The 18,379-nt window shown below is 44.7% G+C and overlaps 1 protein-coding gene across 1 annotated transcript in view; it reads left to right on the forward strand.

The window, feature by feature from the left end:
- The first annotated feature begins 3,139 nt into the window (after positions 1-3,139).
- Positions 3,140-18,379, forward strand: part of LOC117755187 (diacylglycerol kinase beta) — a 72,086-nt gene continuing 56,846 nt past the window's right edge. Inside the window, 2 exon segments of the mRNA XM_034574749.1 lie at positions 3,140-3,468; positions 13,872-14,253. Coding sequence (XP_034430640.1) covers positions 14,187-14,253 — 67 coding nt within the window. The 5' untranslated portion in view covers positions 3,140-3,468; positions 13,872-14,186.

Here is an 18,379-nt window from a genome sequence, read left to right on the forward strand (position 1 = left end):
ATGCACTGACGCATGCGCGAGAAGGAGGTGACTCAGTGACAAGCGGCCAATTGAAACTTATCTCACTTCGGGAAAGTCCTTTTTGTTTTAATGCTCTCCTGTGAAAACTCCACTCGTCTGAGACTTTCACTGAATAAACCCTCAGTGTGTTCAGAAGTGACAGCCAGCAGACGGAGGAACGACCTCTTGAAGTCGAGGCCAGCGTGTAAAAATCCCACTCTCTTCAGTAATTGAGTCGTCAGCCACCTAGCAGCCGTGAGTGTCTCCGTTTTTTGAAATGTGCACAGAATGTTCCCCTCGGCCCTGGAGAGCGTCCCTGACGGGTTTTTTGCGAACTCTTTGATTCATACGTTGCGGGGGAGGTGTCGCTGCTGATGAATGGAGCTCAGTTGAGTCCGTTACACAGACGGGGAAGTGAATGACAACTGCTGCTTTTATTTTCCATGTCCTAGTGAGGACTTTTTTAAAATATCAGATTTGTTACTGTTTGAAATAAAGGTCGGGGCAAAGGAACGGAAACCTTTGGAGTGTTATTGTCCCTCGTCACTGCCTGTGCATCTGTTTTTTTTTATGTGTTACTGCCGCCCACTTCCTGTTTTGTACTTGTATTGATTGTTACTGTGTGTGTGTGTGTGTGTGTGTGTGTGTGTGGTGTGTGTGTGTGTGTGTGTGTGAGGCCTCGATCGTGTGACGTATAAACTGAGCTGCTGCTGCTGTTGTGGTGAAAAGTGAAGTTTAGAGGAAGTGAAACACGCGTCTGTGTTTCAGACCCACGTGGAGCTTTTTCTAACGACCGTTGCAGACGTGTTTCCAGACTTTGAGGCGTAGTTTCTTTCTCCCTCGTGAAACTGACGTGTGACCTTCAGTCTGAACCTCAGGTCTTCACACACCTCCTGAAGTCTCACCGGGTTCCTTCTGTTCGATGCTCCTGACGCTGTGATTAAACCTCCTGAAAGTCTCATCTCGTCTCGTTTCTTTTTCTCGTTTCACAAAAACAATTGATCGCAACACAATATCAGAGTTTTACGGCACAATCATTGCAGCCAAAATGAATTCACAATAAGGATATCTCATAATATCTATTTTAAAAAACGATTTACTTCAACTTCTATTAACTATTAAACCTTGTTTCATTCTTCCCTGCCGATGGCTGATAATCAGGTTCTAATTAATGACTGAATTCGTGCCGTGTGACCTTCATCTTTGCAGCTACATCCTCATCCTCACTGACGCACACCAGCTGCCTCAAATCCACCAACCAGCGCCTGAAGGTTATCAGCCAGTGTCAGACATTCTTTGGGAAAGTGGTAGAAACTTGGAGCGAATTGTGTTTTTCTCCTCCAACACAATCACATTCCTCTGAGCTGCTTAGGAGAACCAAGGCAGCAGGGGAGCCAATTTCCCTTTTTGAGATTAGTTAGTGCCCTCGAGGTCCTGAAGCGTCCACAGGGTTCCCACCGTCAGGACCGGCCCCATCTCTGGGTCGGGGCTTTGCGCTGCGCCCTGTTGTAACGTCCAGACGACGGGGAGATGGAAATATGAGAATGAGAGGAGGGGGAGAGAAAAATAATTACGCTCGCTCCTCTCGTTTCTCTGGGGATCTGCCTCTTTTAGCCACAGCAGCAGGAAGAGACGCAGGATTCTGTGAAATGAGGCAACACATCGCATGCGAAAGTGGAACAATTAGAGAGAATTGAACATGTGCAGTACATGTGTGTGAGTGTGTGTGAGTGTGTGTGTGTGTGTGTGTGTGTGTGTGTGTGTGTGTGTGTGTGTGTGTGTGTGTGTGTGTGTGTGTGTTGAGAAGCTGTGAGGAAACAGGGACGGACGATAGATGGACGGACGCTACAGGCTTTATTCATCAATGACTTCACTACAGAAATAGCCGGCAGCACAACAAGAGGCCGACACATTGCGGTGACACCTTGTGTGACAGTGTGCAGGATGTGTGTGTGTGTGTGTGTGTGTGTGTGTGTGTGTGTGTGTGTGTGTGTGTGTGTGTGTGTGTGTGTGTGTGTGTGTGTGTGGTGTGTGTGTGTGAGAGAGAGAGAGGGGGGAGAGAAACAGAAACACAGACAATGTAAAAGTAAAGACAGTAAAATGTAGATTTTTGTCTGGGTTTTCTTGCTATTTGAGATTATTCACTTTTCACAGTAACATTCTGGATTTTCTTGTGTATATTTTTAGCAGTATAATTATTTGTGTACGTCGTATAATCATTCATCAGCAATGCAACAATTATTTAAAGTGGCAATAAAGCAAGTTTGATGATAAAAAAATTCACATTTAAATAACACATTCGATTTTACAGGTGAGCCTAATAAAGTGGCCCCCGAGTGGATATATTTATTTTCACACTTAGACCAGAGACTCTTAATAAAGATGGACGACATGAAAGTGAAGCCAAATCACCATGATCGCCCCCTGGTGGCTAGCTGCAGTGTCACTCTTAGAATGTCCTTTAGTTTGTTGGTTGGTTTGTCTGTTTTTACGCAAACACTGCTCGACGGATTTCCATGAAACTCGGTGGAAGGATGTGTAATAGGTCCGGGAATAACTTGTTAAATTTGGGTGCGGATCCGATTCAGGGGGCGGTTCCAGGATCTTTTGTTTTTACTTACTTATTTTAACATTATGAGATTTTCTGATCCTGGACTGATTTATGAATGTGTGCAATTTACTGCAGATCCAAATAAAAGCCATTCATGTTTCCAATGATTATTTTACTTTTCTTTTTTTCCAATTGGTTTATTCAAATTTTCATAGAGCCCAAAAAGTTGAAAGAACCAAAAGTTGATGGCTACTTCCTATGAATAATTTCACACCTCAATCCAGAGTTTAGGCAGAGATAAAGATGTAAATATTAAATCATTTTTCCCGTTCACCGATCTGATCCAAACAAACAACAAAGGGGCGAGATGAGGAGGAAACGAGGAAGAAGAACCGCGTGCAGCTGCTGTTCAGTGAGTCAGAAAGAGGGAAGCGAGCGAGAGAGGAGCCTGAAAGCAGAGAGAGAGAGAGAGAGAGAGGGAGTGTTAACCATGCGCACATGAGAAGCAGAGAGAGAGAGAAGTGAGAGGGAGGGCAGCAGAGGGAGAGAGAGAGAGAGAGAGACAGAGAGAGAGAGAGAGAGAAGTGAGAGGGAGGGCAGCAGAGGGAGAGAGAGAGAGAGAGAGAGAGACAGAGAGAGAGAGAGAGAGAGAAGTGAGAGGGAGGGCAGCAGAGGGAGAGAGAGAGAGAGAGAGAGAGAGAGAGAGAGAGGTTTAATTAATTCAGGGTGGATTGGAGGGATGTTACCGCCGAGGCTCCAGAGCTGCTGCTGCTGTCGTGCTGCATGAAGTGATCGTCTGAGCGGAGAGGACGACTCGGCTGCCGCTGGGAATCAAACACCCGACGGACCGCGACTCCACATCCTGGAGCTCACTGGCTCACTCAGACTGGCTGAACAGGGATGTTACAAGGACTCTCGTACGAGCAGCGATGCACAGAGGTAGGAAGACTTTCTCCTCCTGTCCCCATTCTCACATCTCTTCCTCTATGTCGACGATCATCATGTTTCTGTGTTTAACCTTTACTTGTCTCCTTTATGGTTCTCTTTGAGTTTTCCCTCCTTATTCTCCGTCTGATCATTCGCCTCCAAGGCCAGTTTCAGTTTGGGCTTGCATGTACAAAAAGGTGCTTTAACCTTTAAAGTTTTTATTTCAGTGTTTAAATCTGTTTTGTTATTTTTAACGACGTTGGTTTTTCTCATCACAACTCGTCTTGTAGTTCAGGGGCTTTGAGAATGGATTTAAAAAAACGAAAAGGACTCGTTGGACACTCAACAATTCAACAAGGCACAAGATCAATGCTAGTTAGATCGGCCGTCTGCTGGTGACAGCAGGCTTCTCGCTTTTAAGAAAGAATTTATAAGAATAATGACCTGATAATAGACTCGAACATGTTTCACTGGTACAATGACCTTTGTCGGGGAGTTGCAGACCAAGGGCACGAGGTCGGACTCTTGTTGCATCAACATTTCTCCCAATCAAGTAATGTTTACGACCCATTTTCAACCAGGACACTTAAACCAACACAACAGAACTGACCACACTTGAGATAATGTTCTTGTCCCGAGAAGAGGAGGCGCTGGAAGGTTGAGATGTTTTGAATTCTTCCCCACTTCATATTTAATTCTCTAATTATTGTTTTTTGAGGATATGTCTCAAGTCTTATTGAAACGCAAGGATTCTTCCTCCAGCTCGTGACTTTAGCAAGAGGCGGCTGACATCTCGTGATTAATCTCCAGTCTGCACGCCTAATTACATCTCATCAAGCAATCAGCCAATGCGATGGTTATTTATTCCTTGACAGCATCCTCTCGGTCGGCGATAAGCATGACCGGGATTTCGTCTGCGGCGGCGTGGCGAGCGAGCGGAGGGGACAGAGCTGAGGATAATCAGGAGGAGAGGATCAATGGAGAAAATGAGCGAGACGAGAGAGAGAGAGAGAGGGAGGAGGGTGAAGGGAAGAGAGTCATTTAGAGGTGCTGGGACATTCAGCTCACGTTCCGAGTCCCGGGAAAGCACATGAGCACCAGTGTGTACAGTATCGGGCTTTGTGACATGTGTGTTCATACCGTGTTAGTCATGTTGAAATCATGTTAACGGCCGCATGTGCGAGGGTCGAGCCGGACGAGGGTCAGAGCAGGTCTGAATAATGATAATGATCTGCTCGTCCATCAGACAGTAGTTTATCACGAGGATTACAGAGTGAACATGTGTGAGGAGGACGGTCGCTCACGCTGGTTCCTGTCGTTTCCGCACTGACCTGAATAAAGAGGATGACCCTGATCAGACCCCCCCCCCCCCCCCCCCCCCCCCCCCCCCCTCTTCAGACACCTGCCCACAGCCAGGTTCAATCTGATCACGTCAATAAAAACACTGAGAATCACTGAGAAACTAAATAATGGAGGAGTTTTCTACATGAATCTTTAATTTCAAATCCTCCAGCTGAACTAAGTGTTGTGAGTCATTATTGTCCCCGACTGGATCGGGGGCTGTTAGCAGCGGAGCGCCTCCCACAGGTGACCGAGGGTGTAGCTCTCACCTCTGCTTTTAATTTGCAGTTTATAAACTGTCAGACTGATGAGGTGATAACTCCGCTGCAGAGAGACTTGTGTTCAGTTTGCTTTCTGCTGTGCATCTGATTCAGGAAGAGATGAACCTGCAGTAACATGTTTTTGACAAAAGTGACATTAACAAATCATCTTTTTTCCAAGTGAATGTTGAACTTGTTATCAGCCAGTTGCTTGTTTCCTCCTCCAGTGGAAACAGGAGATGTGTTTGAGTTGAAGTCCATTGTTTCCTCTCTTTTTGCTCCGGAGTTGTTCTCCACCACCTCCTGAGGGGAAACATCTGTCTCCCAAACTCCTGATGGATCCACCGTGTTCATGAGCTGCTGTCTAAAATGTTGCTGTTGTTCCCGACTGCGTAAAGACAGCTCTCCGAAAGTTGAGCCAAAACTTGGTCGCCCCCTGGTGGCTGGTCATAAACCCCGCCTCCTCCAAAATAGATGGGAAATAGGTACCAAACAGAAATTGTGCTGAGACGTCATGATTGACAGCTGAGGCTGACACCTTTAATACAGCAGCTCCAAATGACGTCACCAGTGCCAGATGGCGACTCCCGTACCCAGGATGCTTTGCCATAATATTTGTAAAGTGGACGGAAGTGGAGACGCATTGACCATCTTTATATAGAGTCATTGGTCCGTGACGAGTCGAGTGATGATTCTCTGTACGTTCACCAACATGACATTTATCACATTGTTTTTACAGCCTAATCTTCTACCACTGAAACTAAATGATCTGAATCAGCAAAGTGATTCCACCATGCGGATTTTATAAAATATAATTTTCTGTGTCCAGTCGATTTCCAGCTGACAGTTGATCCATTCTGTGGGAGTGAATCCTGCAGCTGATATGAACAGTGCAGCAGAAACTCCTGGACGGTAAAACACAGCTCACAGGAAACTGGAAACTTTAAATAATAAAACGACCCATAATGCAAATCCATCTCGAAGTGACAGGCGGAACTTGGGCCAATACGTCTTGTGATTAAAGGGCAGTCAGTGGAGTTGGGACAGGCCTGAATATATTGTGCACTCCAGACCTGCTGTAGCGCTTTTGTTTGGCTCGGTGGCTTTATGTGATTTGTCTTCAGAGCAGTTTCGAGTCTGACTCAGAATATTTATCTGGAGTTTATGGTTTGGACTTTTTTTAAAGTGCAGCTGCTGATCGATTGGTCACCGTCTCACTCTCTCGTCTGGACGTTACTTATCTTTAGAGGTCTTGATTCGGTGAATCGTCGTTTCTCTGTGAAAACACGTTTGATGTTTCACTCGACAGACAGAGAAGAGAAGTTCTAATCCTGTCTTAGCTTTATTACGTCTGCTCTACAGTTCGCTACCTGTCGCCATGTTTTCTGGGGGATGAGACGCTGGAGACGGGTTAAATATATGAGTCATGTTAACGTGAATCTGTTATTAAGAAGAAATGGTTGTTCTCAGCCGTTAATCAGAGCTGAAAACGATATTTAATAAAAATCCAAATGCTACCCACACCAACAGGTAAATATCTAATATACTGTTCATGTGATTCGATGTGGGAAAAGGATTTTCCTTCACTAAGGCTCAGAAATAGAAATATATAGTTTTTATAGGCCAAACAAACCAAGGCTAAATCCCTGAGGCCAAATTTAAAGTCTGTCCTCGGCTTCAAAGTGTGTTTTTGCTTCTTGTTGCTTCACTTGTATGTTTGACCTTCACTGTGCAGAATGATGCACGTGCAGAGTTTAACACTAAGTTGACAGATCGGAGCCAGTCGCAGCTCGATATGCAACATACACAAGTGTGATGTGCACACGCTCACATGCAGGAGATGTCTTTTGAACCTTTGAAACGAAAACATCTGGAATGAGGAGGAAAGAATCAACGTAAAGTCCATTAATGTCAATATGTTTATTATTTTTAATGTCTGAGGTGAACCTGCCAGTAAAGTTAGTTTCTCTGGGGAGTTCATGTTGTTTTTAAATTGTTCTGCTTCAGGAGAAAGGTCCCGGGTCAGTTTGTGTTCAGGCTCTGGACTCTAAACACAATGCAATCAGCTGTTGTGTATATCTTTGGCCTTTCCATTCCCCTCTGCATCTTAAACAATCCCCCAGTTGCCATGACACCCAGGCCTTCCATAAATACTCCTGGTATTTGTGAGGCTACATCCCCCTGTAGGTTAGAACAGGAATCCAGGGCCCGACGTGAGCCTCGCCTGCAGCCGAGCTGATCGCAGATCGGTCCACAGCGTCCTCAGACAGTGTGAGTGTCGGCAGCAGCGGCAGCAGCGTGGAGGTCCGTCTCTTCCTTTCTTATCCTCGTAACCTCGACAACGCCTCGACAACGCACACACCTGCTGTAGACAAATAACTGTAGAACTTCAGTAAATGACTGATGACGCAGAGGAAGACGTGACGTTCAAGCCGAGAAAACAGAAGTGAAAACTGTTGTTGTTGTTCGTGTCATGACTCCGGACGATGGGGAGGTGAAATCAAAATGTCACCTCCCTATATAAACTTGTGTAATAGTGAAGGTTCGTGTTTGTGAACTTTTAACGTTTCTTATAATCAAATACCACATTCCTGTTTGCAGTGTAGAGCGTAATCAGACTTGACATTTAGGCCACTTGATTATCAGCAGTGCTGCTGTTCTTGATGTGAATTCGAGTGTGAATACGTGACCCGAGCTCAAAAATGTAAAACACAGAACTCCTGTCGGGTCGGACTCGGACTAATTGTCTCTTTTATCTCATTATCGTAACCTCAACACCTGCTGTAGACAAATAACTGCAGAACTTCAGTAGATGACTGATGGTTCAGGGGAAGACGTGACGTTCAAGCTGAGAAAACAGAAGTGAGAACTCAGATGATTCACTCTCCTGTGAGGGAATCGCAGAGGAGATCAGATTTCAATAAACGAAATGGAAACAGTGAGTTGTGATACCGGGGGTTGAGAGGTGAAGATAGACCGGGACGAGGAGCAGGAAAAGAGTGTGTGTCTCGTCAAGACACGACGAGGGATCAGCAGCAGACCTTTTATGGGTAGAGATGAGGCCCAGGCTGCAGCCCCTAAGGTTACACTTCATTCTCTCAAACAATATTAACCACCAACTTTGTCTTTTGCCGTTTTTTGCCTATTTTGGACGAGACATTTGCTCGGTTGTCACAGTCACTGCTGATTCCCTCTGTCGGCCCAGAGGAACGTTTGTACAGCCACGAGTCACCGCCTCTTATTTGTCACTTCTCTTCATCGTTCAAATACTCGTGAGCTCGTTCTTAAACCGCTGCAGAGAATCCGACGGGCCGTTACAGACGCTCATCCGTCTGAGTAAAGTGGAGGAAACCTGTCGTAGCATTCAGGTGATTTAAGTGACTCATGTGTGGAAAGCCGAGGCTGCACAGGCCTGAGCATTTATTCTACTCCCTGACCCTGAATGTGCTGATAGCAATGATGAGGATGAGGATGAGGATGAGGAGGAGGAGGAGGAGGAGGAGGAGGAGGAGGAGGAGGAGGAGGATGAGGATAAAAAAGTATGTATTTATAATCACTTCCACACACGTAATCTACAATACATGTAACTCCAAAGGTATAAGGCACGACGTCCTGCAAGTGCTCAAAGCTTCTACTGTCAGGAAACATGTGTAATATCCTTATATTTGGATGCTGGACTGTAATAAAAATGATTTACAGATGGTTTTATATAGAAATAAAGCAAATATCTCTTTTGTAATTAGTGAATCTGCATTATTTTACCCGTTTACGTCTTTAAGGTGGAAATGCAGCCGATAAAAGTAAATGTTTTACTTTCCAGAAAATGATTGAAGCTCCTACTTTGCGACTGAAAGGTTGTTTCTGCCTCAGTTTGATTCATGAGGGTTATATTTCACATGTTATAGCTCAGCCACTGTTTGATCCAGATGTAGACGTATATAACCTGGACAATACCGTTTACATTCCCGTTATACATATTTACAGTTTCACAGACACGACTGACGACTGCAGGCCTTTACTGAAGTGTAACGTGCAGCCGGGCTCTCACGTGCACATCTGAGGTATAATAATAAACTGTTTGTGTTTCCACTAAAAAACAGCGAGGGTACATTTGAGCTCCGGGTGATAAAACCCTCTGTGTCGGATCTTCTACGTGACGCAGGTGCGGACTGGAGCTTGGTTTTGAGTTTTTCCAGAGTTGCTCGGCGAGCCACCGACCCAGTTATGGCAGCGACGTCTATATTTAGCTCGTGCTTGGATCATGAAGATTATCTGAGTGCTGTAAATGACTGATGTTTGACACAGAAAAGCTGCTGTCGGTATCCATTTAATCATTTGGTCACACAGGGCTACGACTTCCTGCAGGAGACAGTTGCCGGCGAGTGTGTGTGTGTGTGTCGGGAGCTCGGCTGCTGCTATCAGAGCTTGGACACACTCTTCCTGCAGCGACCGTCTGCCCGACTCAGGGGAACGTCAGTTAGAGGCTCCTGCAGGACTCTGAGCGTGGATCGGTCGTCTGCGTCGCTCCCCTGCGAATATGCAGTAATCATGTCGCAGCTCCTGTTTCTGTTTCCCTCCTCTCCACTGTCCTCACTGTAATCACCATCAGTATCCTAATTTGGCCGTGCTGCTCCCTCCGCACGCTTTACGTCTCAGGACGCCTCTCGGTGGTGGATGTGCACACACACGGGGCAGCAGGAGGGTCGTGTTACACTGGGATGAACGGCAGCTTCCTGCCATCTTAGCTTTAGTCGTATGAATTTGGGATTTGAGGAGATAAAATGTTCAGGTTCGCGTTTCATCCGTCTCAAAGTGGCTGTTTTAATTTTCCTGACAAGGTTATGTTGTGTGATATTTGTCCGACTTGTGTGCAAATAGCAAAACACAGTAACGTCACCCATTGTTCTGAGGCCTCCGGTTTGGTATTTTCATTCCATCGGACGGTGCAAGCTGTCAGTCACACGGCAGAGCTCCGAACCCATAACCCGCTCTCATCTTCAATTCATGTCTGGACCCGTTAACTTAAGACCAGCGACCCGATCCCTCACTGGTGATTAAACACACATCTTTCATTCACACTCACACCAAATGGTTTGTGTCCTTGTCCTGCTGTTGTGGTGGTTGAGTTGTGTTGTGTGACGCGTGTCTGAGTTGTCGCAGCACCTGAGCTCCTGCAGCCGTCGGTGTGTTTCCTCAGAAATGACGTGTCTATCTTTCTGCTGCAAAAATAACATATGATGTCACCTCTGGTTATTTTCATCTTGATGTGAGCACGTTGACGAGTCTCACTGTTGGTGCCGACAGTTATTTGTACAGAGGTCAAGGGGTCAAAGGTGATGTCGCACCTGCTGACTGTCTGCATCTTTAATCTTTACCCGAGCGTACGTTTATATAAATATATTGTTTATACTTTGCACAGCTGTACCTGTGACTCTAACACATCCGGTGCTTTATGATCTATTTGACTCTAAATGATCATAATTGACTAAATGAACATCAGATGTATTGAAGAAGACTTGAAACTAGAGATTGAGACATAAACTCCTTCATGTTTACTGACGTTATAAAGTGAGAAGTGGAGTCACTTTGTCATAGACTTCTATAGAAACTACCAGTGGAGTCGCCCCCTGCTGGTCAGGGGGCGTTAGCTTCACTTTCCGAACCCGGAGTCTACGTTCATTTTATAAACAGTCTGTGCACGTAGAAGGATCGGCTTTTAAATAAATAAGTAAAATAGATTTAGATGTTTTTTTATGTTGCATAAAAGCGTTCAAACATAACCTGTTCCTCTTTTTTTATTTCAGCGTTTTATGAATAAACCGATCATTTTATGTAACATGAATTTAAAAAATCTGGTACCTTGCCACTGAAACAGATGAAGTGCTGCAATGACCATAATGTGGTGGAGGTGTTTCAACCTGTTCTTTTCCTCCGTCTCTTTCTTTTAAACAGCGAGAGGCTCCGTGAGTCACTGGCGCTCGTTTCAAACCACAGCGCTGAGGCGGCAGACTCACACAACCCACTGTTCTTCAGCTCTATTTCCACTCACCTCGTATTGAGAGTCATTACACACAGACACAGCGTGAGGGAACGCGTTGATATGACGCTGTGGGACGTTGATGCACTCGATGTTACAGATACTGAAAGTGGGTTTTCAACGTGGAAACGTGAAGCTCCAACTGTGAACTGAGGTGGAAAAGTTGTTTCAGCGATTTAAGACGAAATGCGATAAAAATGCAACGTTAGTAAATAATTAAGGTTCTGAATTTTGTGTTTGGCATAAAAACATCAGTTTATGGGCGATTCATAGATGATGATTCAGACTAAAGCGTGAAAGACAAGTGTGAGAGACAGAAATGCATTGATGCCACAACTGAAGCTATGAAGTCTGAATGTCTGCGTGGACGGTGAAAACGTTACGGAACACTCACACCATGTTTTTACCCTGAACATCGACTGATCTCCTCCTCGTTACTGCTGCAGTATCTGCACAGAGCGTGGATCAGAGTGTGGACGATACAGACTCCAGATCGGTGCCATCAAAATGAAATAAAAGCTTCTATGTGATAAAATATTAAAGTAGATAAAATAGTTGAATTATAAAATTGATGGGTTCGGTGCAGGTTGTGGTAAAAGCAGATAAACGGAGGACAGATGCTGAGCAGTGGTGCGTGAGGTTACATCTGTTCATAGTTACCGTGGCGATGTCGCTCCCTCTCTGTCCATCTCTGTCATGGTGCTTCACTCCAGTGACGTCATGGTTGCCAGGCAACCGCACGAGCAAAACAGAATCCCTCTCCGCTCCGAGGGGGGAGGCCCCGTTCGCTTGAGTGGCAGGTGCCTCTCGCACAGTTAATACATATACATGCTTTGGGTGGCAGTGAGCGAGTGAAGCAGCATCAGTGAGTCCTGTGGTCCAGGAGTTAGTCCTGTGGTCCAGGAGTGAGTCCTGTGGTCCAGGAGTGAGTCCTGTGGTCCAGGGGTGAGTCCTGTGGTCCAGGAGTGAGTCCTGTGGTCCAGGGGTGAGTCCTGTAGACCAGGAGTGAGTCCTGTAGACCAGGGGTGAGTCATGTGGTCCAGGAGTTAGTCCTGTGGTCCAGGAGTGAGTCCTGTGGTCCAGGAGTGAGTCCTGTAGACCAGGGGTGAGTCCTGTGGTCCAGGAGTGAGTCCTGTAGACCAGGGGTGAGTCCTGTAGACCAGGGGTGAGTCCTGTGGTCCAGGAGTTAGTCCTGTAGACCAGGGGTGAGTCCTGTGGTCCAGGAGTGAGTCCTGTAGACCAGGGGTGAGTCCTGTGGTCCAGGAGTGAGTCCTGTGGACCAGGAGTGAGTACTGTGGTCCAGGAGTTAGTCCTGTAGACCAGGGGTGAGTCCTGTGGTCCAGGAGTTAGTCCTGTAGACCAGGAGTGAGTACTGTGGTCCAGGAGTGAGTCCTGTGGTCCAGGAGTGAGTCCTGTGGTCTAGGAGTTAGTCCTGTAGACCAGGGGTGAGTCCTGTGGTCCAGGAGTGAGTACTGTGGTCCAGGAGTTAGTCCTGTAGACCAGGAGTGAATCCTGTGGTCCAGGAGTGAGTCCTGTGGTCCAGGAGTGAGTCCTGTAGACCAGGAGTGAGTACTGTGGTCCAGGAGTGAGTCCTGTGGTCCAGGAGTGAGTCCTGTGGTCCAGGAGTGAGTCCTGTGGACCAGGAGTTAGTCCTGTAGACCAGGAGTGAGTACTGTGGTCCAGGAGTGAGTCCTGTGGTCCAGGAGTGAGTCCTGTAGACCAGGGGTGAGTCCTGTAGACCAGGAGTGAGTCCTGTGGTCCACGAGTTAGTCCTGTAGACCAGGAGTGAGTACTGTGGTCCAGGAGTGAGTCCTGTAGACCAGGAGTGAGTACTTTTTAAATCCCAGAGACCTAAACATTGACTCCCTCCTGAACTAAACACATCCAAGCAGTTTATTTGGATTTGACTGATTCACGTGAAACAGAATCACAAGTGTGATGTTTAGAGCTTTGGAGAATAAATGAAAACAATGTTTTTCAGCGTATGTCTTTCAGTGGAGAGTGTTTCTAAAAATAATCTGTAGTTATTCCCTCGGTGAAGTTAGTCACCCATGCTTTTATCTCTTCTCTCCTGGAGTACGTGTGTAGTGAGGCCTCTCATCTCAGCTTCACACAAATACACTCGTTCTTCATTCACACCTGAACAACACAGACGTGTTAGAACGGGAACAGAAGAGCTTCCGTCTGTTTCTCCTGAACTGGATGTGTAACATCTCCTTTTTTTCTCATTAAAAAACATTTGGAACGTTGTCAGAAAAGCTTCCAACATTAGAGACGACTTCATTGAGACGTGAAGCAGCTAAACATTCTCAAGGTGATGGTCAGTTGTCAACTAGTTCAATGTAAACTGTGACACTGAACTCTTATTTGCTTCAGTCTAACTCACATTTCTTTGCAGTTCATTTTATGGTAATTTTCCTGAAATCAGAAATAAAAAAAGTCCAATATGATAATAACAGATGTTCTCCATCATTTTAATACATTACAATATATTTTCCACTCACTTTGATCTGTGTTGTTTCGGTTTTAAAGAGCCTGTCGCCTGTGGAATTTAAATGTGACATAAATAAAAGAATAATAATATGAATACAGACTGAAACATGACTTCTCTACCTGCTTCTGTCTTTTTAAATGACTTCATGATGTCACAGATTTGATATAAACCTTTTCATTCATTTTAAATTGTTGACATTGTGCAGAGGATGATCACTTTCATTTATACTCTGCTGTTTTCTCTCTCTCTCCTCTTCTCCAGGTCAGCAAAGAAGAAACCTTCCAACCTCCGAGTCATGAGGAGTCCTTCCTTATAACTCAGATATATATACATATATCAATATTTGGAATATTTGGATCACCTCAGTAATATTCAGCACCTGAGCTGGGACCTGTTTTCTTCCTCCACCTCTTCTCACGGGGGCCTCGTTTGTTTTCAACTCGAGGCCGAGATGTCGTCCCACAGCCTCTTGGCCTCAGTCCCATTACACAGCTTGACCCAGGGATAACCCACAGTTCCCCCAGCAGCACCCGAGGCCCGACACAGAGCCCTGCAGAGCCCCTGGCTTCAGGCAGCATGGGAGACGGGAGCTGGGTGTGTCTGAGCCCAGCGGAGTTCAACCAGCTGCAGCAGTACAGCGAGTGTAAGTACCTACAATGTGATTGATTGAAGAGTTTCCATGTGCATATGGTTTGTCTGTGCAGAGTATGGAAGCGTGAATATGACGCTGCTCTTCATTTGCACAACCAAATAATGTGGTGTTCATGTCAGAGGGTATAGGCTCCCTGCCAATCTTTACAGTAGACATATGACGTTTGTGTTTTATTTCTTCAAGTGTGTTTTAAAGGTTTCTTCAGGCTGTAAAAGTTCTGCAAAGTTAAAAAGCTCCAGGTCTTTGGTAAAGGAAGCTTCTCTCCCCCCCACAGGAAAGACTGGAGCTCCTGAAACACCTCGTCTGTAAACCCACATTTGCATTACGCACGCTCAGTGGTTAATCTGGCACGATCCCGAACAAAGCTAAGGGCACGATCTCAAAACCTTTTGCACGGGTTTGAGAGAACGCCCTGCAAATTAAGAAAACACAGAAATATACAGAAATACAGTGTTTGCACAAGTTTCTGGGTTGAACGACATGTTTGTTCGAAACGGTGTCGAGATACATCTGAGCTCGTTTGGTGGGTGTGTCAAGGTTCATCGGCATGTATTAATCCCGTCGTATTAAAAATATGCTAGAAGACATATTTTATAATGAATACTTATTAAACATGTTGTACGTTTAACTGTCTGGTAACCAGGTTCATCAACGCTTAACTTTTTGGTTTAGAAATGTGTCGAATCATCCATTTATTTCATATCATTAACTATTTACTTAACAGTGCCTTCGATGCTTTTGATTATTATACTTTCTAGTTAGGGAAATAATGTCGTTTTTCATTTTAAATCATATAACTCGCTCCGGTACAATGATCAGTTCCACCTTTTTCTGAATTAATTAAAAGAATAACTCTAACGTTTGAGCAGGATTTCAGTCTGGATGTTTGTCGTCACATTATTCTTCCATGTGTTAGTTTGTTCCTCTCAATGACCCCTTGTGTTTTCCTGCTGGACGACTCTCCTCTCTCTCTAGAAACCACATTTGTTAGTCAAAAGAGCGTCTGTCCTCTGGTTCCTCGTGTCTGTCGTCGTGGATGATGAATAGAGCGTCGCTGTCTCACACAAGCGAGTCTGTTGAGGAATCGCTCGGCCGCGCAGAAACCATTATATTTACAGACCTGTGTGGATTAAAGCCACAGCGGTTTATTCTCCGGTGGAATGGAAGGTCACTGACCAGAAACTACTAAACTCCGTGTGAGAGAACAGCAGCAAAATGTCCGGAAATCCACCCAAACACGTGACGCACGTGAAACTGGAAGAATGCAAATGTGTCAGGATGAGGAAGAGGAGCCGTTCACGTAGAAGACGAAGACGTCCACTTGAAAAGACGAGAGGATTCTGTGGTGATAAGGGCCGACGCCTGATGTGGATGTGCCAGAGGCGAATTATTGTGCTGTCTTATCTTTTCTGAGGCTCAGTCCTCTTCAGCGTTCACCTTCAGTTCCTCTCACGGGTCCTTCAGACACAATTAGGCAACAATTGAATTAACTGTCCGGGTCTCTGACATTGAATGAAGCTGTTTACGAAGAGGACTGAGGTGCTTAAATGAAAAATAACCCTCAAACGCTCAATGTTCTATCCAAGCGGCTCCAGCCTGTGAATCCTGCATCACACAAGTTGATCTGTGATTTATAGTTTTAATTTTACTACCTGTTAACCTGAGGCCAAAACCAAAAATCCACGATTTCCACGACCTGATCATTAGCACACGTCAGCGTACCGAAGAGAAAAGAGCAGATCAAGAGGTAACTTGGGAAAATGTCGGATTTTAGTTTTGCTCTCGCCTGCGGCAAATATTTCATAGCTCTGCTCACACGTGGACATTTGACCGATTATTTCAATTCCCCCATTTTAGCATTAATCGTCATTTATGATCTACTATCTACTATCAACATTAAAACCCATATCATTAAATTATACATTTTATTCTGCTTATAAACTATAAATAGATGGATTTAAAATAAACTGTCAAAAATCACATGAATATTAGCCGATAATAGACGGAAGAGACTTGATGTCAGGTATAACGAGGTCAGAATAACAACCTACTGATTAACTGCTTGAATGTCTCTGTGCTCCTTCGTCCTGTGGGTGAACTCTGACACGTCACATCAATTCAACTCATTCGTGTGAACACAGTCTCCTTAGATATTGGATATTAGACCCGAGGATGATTCGATTTTTGTGGTAAAGGGTCAAAGGTGAAGGTCACTGTGACCTCACAAAACCCTTTTTTTGCCTTGTGAACATTTATCTTAAGACAAACTGGAAATAATCATTTTTAAATTAGGCACAAATATTCAGTTACACTCACAGATTAACTGAATCAGGTGGTCGAAGGTCAAGGTCTCACAAAACATGCTTTAGCCTCTTTTATTTTATATCTTGTATCTTAATTCTGTCTTTAGGTAATTTCTTCAAATGCATTATTATCAGGTTTCAGAGGTCGAAGGTCACAGTGACCTCATGTGAGTCTGAAGTGGACCGGGTGGACTGGGGCTGCTGTGGTTGGTGGAGGCGTACAACCACAGGACAGTGATCCTAGTTCTTAATGCTCCTGTTATTAATGTGCTTTAAGAAGGTGTCTGTGTGTGGTTCCCTGCAGCCACCGACACGTCAGGTGACACCACATCGCTCAGCGGAGACGACACAGAAACGCTCGCCGCTGCTGCCGCTGCTGCCGCTGCTGCCGCTGCTGCTGCTGCTGTGGTCGAGCGGGGTTTTTAGTTTATGAGTCAGGCTTCTCTGGAGAGGGACTGTAATCGAAACATGACGAATGTGCTTGCTGGGAAGGCCCCTGCTGCCGGGAAGGTCTCATTTTCAGCCCCGGTGAGGAGGGGATGTGTATCAGCAGCCGATCAATCAAGGGCTTAACGAAGGACACTGGCTCTGTTTCTCTGCGGAGGGAACAGACACCACCAGGCTGTCAGCGTCTTTAATAAACCGTACGAAATCCAATAGAACTGAAATTATTCATTCACTAATCGATCACTTCCTTGATTAATCACATTTTTGAAAAACATTTACCGGTTGCAGCTCCTCAGTTTTCAGGATGTGACGGTTTTTCTCTGTTATGAGCTTGAAACCAAATGAAATGATCGAGCACTGGACTCTGGGAAGTTGATGAAACAATCAATTTATTAACAGAAAATAATCAGCTGATGAATTGAGGGTGAAAATGATCATTGATCAGTCAGAGCTAAAACAATAATCAATGAATATATTTTTATAATGGTAAACTGAATTAGGTTTGTATTGATCAGAAGATTTGATTAGTTTATCAGATGAAACATATCATATTTTAATATTTGATTTGAACTACATTTTTGTTTAAAACTAAATACATTTTCTCAAATCACATTTATTTGATATTTTTCAACTTTCAAACTGACAAAGACTTCTTCCTGGGAAATTAATGGAAAGTTTAAACAGTTTTGTGATATTTTATAAATGTAATGATTAATCAAAGAAATTATCAAATGAATAAAACAGTATAAAGTCCTTAAATTGAATGAAGCTGCATCGACAGACTCATGTGGGACAGGACTTTAAATTTAACAATTCATTTCAGAATTAAGTAATTTGTTAATTATTTGTAATTCACTAATTGTTTACACACAACTATATCATGAAAATAATAACCACATTGTGTCAGTCGTTAATGCCGTGAACTGGACTGTCCTGTTACCGGATGTTCTCTGATCACGTTTCTCTTCTCACCTGAGATAACACACTCTCTGTCTGTCTCTCTCTCTGTGTCTGTCTCTCTCTGTCTCTTTCTGTCTATCTCCCTCTGTCTCTGTGGACATGATGCAGGACAGAAATAGAAAAAGCTTTACAGGCTGCAAAGCTGCTGAGCACTAAAAATAATGAGGCGTCGTCTGCAGTTCATTATGACACGATGGTGAAATCAGGTCTGTGTGCAAACGTCAGTGCGTGGGGGGGGGGTCAAGCAGGCCATGGGCCCTGAGTTGAGATGCCCCCCCCCCCCCGAGAACTGCTGATTCTATTAGTTCATTGTGGTGATCTGACTGTAGTTGTGATTGTGGGGACATTACATTTGTCTGTGCTTTGAACAGAGGATCTGAACGTTTTCTGACACGTGATGTAAATTA

This window comes from Hippoglossus hippoglossus, chromosome 21, assembly GCF_009819705.1.
Source record: "Hippoglossus hippoglossus isolate fHipHip1 chromosome 21, fHipHip1.pri, whole genome shotgun sequence".
Lineage (NCBI taxonomy): Eukaryota > Metazoa > Chordata > Actinopteri > Pleuronectiformes > Pleuronectidae > Hippoglossus > Hippoglossus hippoglossus.